Below are 5,402 nucleotides of genomic sequence, written 5' to 3' on the forward strand. Positions count from 1 at the left end.
GGTTATCCATACAAAGTGGTCAGCCCTGAAACCATATACACACAAACAACCCAAACAGACTAATCAGGTTATATTTATGTATTTGTGCATACGTATGTGTGTACACATGTGTATATAATATATGTAATAGCAATAAGAAAATAAGGTTATCAATTTGAGAGTATGGGGACATGGGAAAAGTTGGAGGGAGGGGACTTGAAAGGGGCTGTAGGGAGGAAAGGGAAAGGAAAAGTGATGTAATTATATTTTAATTAAAGATGTATTAAAAACACCCCCAAAATTTCATGTGATATTTAATACTTTCTATGGTAATTTATACTTGATCTTAGCCAAAAGGCTGAGAAGCAATTGTATGGTAATTTATAAAATAAAAAAAATAATAAAAAATGTAAATACCTGTCAGCTGTTGGTGACAATATCGATGTGTAAAACACAGCGGCCCCCAACAAGTGCCACTGGACCTGTGGTTTCTGAACAGAACGTGGGAAGATGACTAAGGAACTCCAGTGATTGGACACTATGCAAACCCATCCTCGAAATGTCAGCCTTGCTAGTGTTGGTCAGAAAGATACCGAAAGAGGCTTATGTTCTCCAGGACCTTTTATTGTGGAAAAGGTAACATGAGCAGAAGGTTTCGAATGCTGAAAGCATTGCAGAGTTGGTTTTCAGCTCTCTTGTCCTCCCCCTTTAAACAGGCACAGTAATGTTAAGCAGAAAGAGGCACAGATTGAAGACCCAGTGACTGTTAGCTTAGGAACAAATTCCAAATACTAAATAGATTTGCAGGGACTGTGGGAAGCAAAAAACAACTTCATAACTTCATAAGAATTTTTTTTTCAGAGAAGTTTACTATATGAAATTGTCCCAGTGATTCTTTATGCCTGATATGGTTGAGGAGCATAAGCTGGTACTCTCTCGTATATTGCAGGATCTGGGAAAGGCTGTTGCGTCAAGGGGTTGGCCACATGCACACTTGGAACAGCCAGGGCAGACTAGAATGGATAAGGAAAAACAAGCAGCATTATGAGCACAGTCCCTTGGTTCACCTCTGTCTCAGCAGTGGAGAGCAGAGAGCTCTGTAGGCAGCCCACACTCATTTCTGCAGCAGGGATTCAGGTTATTTTTTACAAAGAAGAGACTCAACTTACCCTTTTGCGATGGAGTAGGGTTTGGTAGGCAAAGTAGACCATGACACATGCTATGCTGACCTCCGACATGGAAAATATTGCCAGGATGCCTACAATTCCTTTCCCAGAAAGCTGAAATAAGAAAAACATAGAATGTTAGACTGAACGGGAGGGTCTCATACTGACTTCATCAAAAGAGCTATCTCCCTCATGTTCAACTCTGTGATACTTTCCATAACAGCAAGGAGACCATTACAAAGAAAAAAAACCCACATACTTATTTTCTAATATTCCTAAACAGTCTACTTGCTGAGAGGAAAAGTCTTCTGGTGTTTTAAAGAAATATCAAAATTAATTTGTATTTCTCTGAAATAAGCATTTGATAACAATAAGGAAATATCCAGAGGGAGTTGATTGCACATGAGCAGACATCTTCCTCTGTTTCCATCCTACAAAGGCCACTTCACACTTTGATGCCTTATCTATGCAGAATTATAAAGTGCTGGAAAAGGAATTCTGCATGTATTTTGCCACGCTCTACCCAGCACTCCTGTGATGGCCACGGGGTTGGTCTTTCTGACATCATCTATCTGCAAATCTAATTTTCTCACCTTGTATCTTAGCGATCACATTCCTAGGAGTAGGGTTAGAAATACAGAGAATTTTCTCAACAGAGCTGCTGTATAATAAATAGGCGACGGTAGATATACTCTGGCATTGAGGAGAGAGCAGTCATTGTGGTCCATGGCAGGAAACTCACCACCATCCAGTAGTTCTGATAATAGTAGCCGTTGATGTTCAGATCCCACACAAACAGAATCACGCCAACAGAGGCAAAGATAACACTAATAATGTTCATTGCCAGGGTGCTTTTCAACTGTTGGAGGCAGTAAGAACAGAAAACCACATAGAAGACAGGTGACTTTAAAGGGAGTTTAGCCGAATTGATGGTTCTTAACCCTTGACATCTTATTTTAGTTTTCACTGTGCTGAGGGATGAACTCAAGGTCTGGTGCACCCTGAGCAAGTGTTCTACCACTGAGTGTGTCCCTAGCATGAAACAACATTTGTGATATCCACAACTGGACAGAGAGTGAGAGACTTTGGAACGCTCAAGTCTACATGTAATGTCTTCATCAAAACCTTCCTCTCAGGGTCAGGGATCCAGGGGCAAGATTTTGTTATTTTGTTCCTGATACCTACCTACTTTCCTTCCTCCCTCCCTCCCTGCTGCCCTCCCTGCCTCCCTCCCTCCCTTTCTCCCTTCCTTCCTTCCTTCCTTCCTTCCTTCCTTCCTTCCTTCCTTCCTTCCTTTCTTCCTTCCTTCCCATCCTCCTTTCCTTTCTTTTTTTTTTATTAAAGAGAAAGAACATGAAGTTGAATGAGTAGAAAGGTTGGGAAGATATGGGAGGATTTTTGAGGGGGGGAGAATATATTTAGATATATTGTATGAAAAAAAATGAAAGTAAAAATTAAAAAGCAGCTAGGTGTTGTGGTGTACACTTTTAATCCCAGCACCTGGGAGGCAGAGATAGGTGACTCTCTGTGAATTCAAGGCCAGCCTGGTCTACAGAGTTAGTTCCAGGACAGTGAGGGTTATTATAGAGAAAAACTCTGGCTCAATAAAAATAAAAGTAAAAAGCAACTCTACTTTGTAAAACCAATAAAAGGACAAACAAGATTTTTATTTTTTGAGATTTATTTATTTATTTTAAATTTGTAGGTGTTTGCCTGCATGTATATCTATGTACCATGAGTATGCAGTGCCCAAGGAAGCCAGGAGAGACCATCGAATCCCCTGGAACTGGAGTTACGGAGATTATGAGTCACTCGGTGAGTGCTGGGAATAAAACACAGGCCCTCAAGAGGAGTGGTCAAGTCAGTGACCCTAACTTCTGAGCCATTTCTCCAGTCACAAGAGCAAACTTTTAATGGGCATTATTCTCTGATAGGTATTTTGTTCTATATTTAAAATGATATCACTTTTAACTCTTACAGCTATCACACAGGAGATAGTCCCAGTATTAGCTTTACACATTCCTATCTAATTGCACCGTCCCCAAAGACACACTCTCTTTCTACACAACCTCTGAGGGGCAGGGCCCTCTACGGAGAAGGATGCTCTGTTTTGTTTTTGTCATTAATTTTGATTAGTCATTTCAGTAGACATGGTTCTATCTCTAGCTTGATCCACTATTTTATCCGGAGTGCACAGATGACATGATTCCATCTTCCCATCTCCCCTATCTTTTGTTCTTGCACATAGCTTCATATAATCTTTTTTTTAATCCATATTTTTTTTATTGAGAATAAGAAAAAAAAAGTTTCCGCCTCCTCCCAGCCTCCCATTTCCCTCCCCCTCCCCCTACCCTTCTCCCCCTCCCCCCACTCCTCTCCCCCTCCCTCTCTAATCCAAAGAGCAGTCATAGTTCCCTGCCCTGTGGAAAGTCCAAGGTCCTCCCCACTCCGTCCATGTCTAGGAAGGTGAAAATCCAAACTGGCTAGGCTCCCACCAAGCCGGAACATGAAGTAGGATCAGAACCCCTTGCCATTGACCTTGGCTTCTCATCTGTTCGCCATGATCAGAGAGTCCGGTTTTATCCCATGAGCCCAAGGCGGTGTCACCAGTTAGTTCCTTGGGAAGCGGAGGATAGGGAACCTGAAATGACCCTATCCCATAGCCATACTGATGAATATCTTTCATATCACCATAGAACCTTCATCTAGTGATGGATGGAGATAGAGACAGAGACCCACACTGGAGCACTGGACTGAGCTCCCAAGGTCCCAATGAGGAGCAGATGGAGGGAGAACAGGAGCAAGGATGTCAGGACCATGGGGGTTGCACCCACCCACTGAGACAGTGGGGGCTGATCTATTGGGAGCTCACCAAGGCCAGCTGGACTGTGACTGAAAAAGCATGGGATAAAACCAGACTCTCTGATCATGGCTTCATATAATCTTGACACCACTTCTGCTCTAGGTTTAGGGGGAAAATGTCTCTCTCCTGGTTTGCCATCAAGCCAGGAAATTGCAACAAGGGGCAGGCTATGGCTTGAGAGAATTGAACCCCCATCTCTGTGGATATTTGTGTGCTCTTATCCTTTGAACCAGATGTTTTCAATGACAGTTTAAAGAACTGACAACAGAGACAATCTGAGTAAGAATAGGAATTACACACCAGTGAAAAGTAAAATACAAGACAGAGCTGAGAAGTGGTCATGAACACTGGGACTTTGTTATTGAAGGGGGCATGTTGGTGGGTTTTGGTTTCTAGTTTCTTCCTTGGTTTTACCTGAATGTCGTGTGACCCAACTGAACCAGGGAGCCATCGGGCTAAAGTTTAAACAACACTTACGTATATTAATGCCCACTCTTCTGCTTTCCAGAGCCTGGATGTGGCGCTCTGCCTTTCTGGGCGGCAAACTGAGTGTACCCCTCCCCCGTGCCAGCACAGGCATTGCCTGGTAGCTGGCAGATATTTTGAGAGCGAGCTTCCATCCCCACTCTTTGAATCTACCCTCTCAAGTTGTCCTTGGCGGTAAATCAAACCAGTCTTTAAAAGGATTTAAAGGTAGACTGTTTTCTAACTTACCAGAGAGGGGGAGGGCTTCTTGAATGCCAATACGGAGAGTGAGCCAGAAGCAATGAACTGTAGAAACAAACAGATTCGTGACCAGTAGGTTCTCTGCTATACTTGGGACTGTCTCCTTAGACAGGAGGCTGCTCTAGCTGCCTAGGTTTGGTTTCCCTCACACACCACTCAGTTATTTTAAGATTCACTTTGGGGATACATCTCTGATTCCCCTCCCTGTTTTCTTGCATGTGAAGAACTGTTACAGATGGCTCTGAGTTTGCATGGATGATTGCGCCTCCTGGTCAGCTTCATCTTGTCCTCAACCTCATCTTGTCAATGGCCTAGTTTTGCCATGTTTCCGATTACTCCTTCTCACAACTCTCCATTCAGCATATTGGTTCTTGATCTGCGCTTGCATTTACAGTGAGTTTAAGTTGTCAGTCTCTAGCAGGGAGTGACAGGCCCCCTTTCTCCTGCTCAAGCAGAGCTGTTATTTCTCAAAGTTCTCTAGCCCTCAGACACGCCATCTATCAAGAATTGAGCTGTGCAAGATATTCATCAGTATGGCTATAGGATAGGGTCATTTCAGGTTCTCTGTCCTCAGCTGCCCCAGGAACTAACTGGGGACATCGCCCTGGGCACCTGGGAGCAACAAATCTCTTGCCAACCCTAAGATGGCTCCCTTAATTAAGATGTGT

The 5,402-nt window shown here is 43.2% G+C and overlaps 1 protein-coding gene across 2 annotated transcripts in view; it reads right to left on the reverse strand.

Annotated features, from left to right (window-relative positions):
* Positions 1–588: 588 nt before the first annotated feature.
* The window catches only part of LOC126498723 (membrane-spanning 4-domains subfamily A member 12-like), a 15,798-nt gene continuing 10,984 nt past the window's right edge, over positions 589–5,402 (reverse strand). For both annotated transcript variants that reach the window (XM_050137620.1, XM_050137619.1), the window contains 4 exons: positions 4,723–4,779; positions 1,888–2,004; positions 1,149–1,259; positions 589–992 (listed from right to left, as the gene is read on the reverse strand). In XM_050137620.1, coding sequence (XP_049993577.1) covers positions 876–992; positions 1,149–1,259; positions 1,888–2,004; positions 4,723–4,779 — 402 coding nt within the window. In that variant the 3' untranslated portion in view covers positions 589–875. The remainder of the gene's footprint in view (positions 993–1,148; positions 1,260–1,887; positions 2,005–4,722; positions 4,780–5,402) is intronic.

This window comes from Alexandromys fortis, unplaced genomic scaffold, assembly GCF_014885135.2.
Source record: "Alexandromys fortis isolate MF-2015 unplaced genomic scaffold, M_Fortis_MF-2015_v1.1 scaffold_3, whole genome shotgun sequence".
Classification (NCBI taxonomy): Eukaryota; Metazoa; Chordata; class Mammalia; order Rodentia; family Cricetidae; genus Alexandromys; species Alexandromys fortis.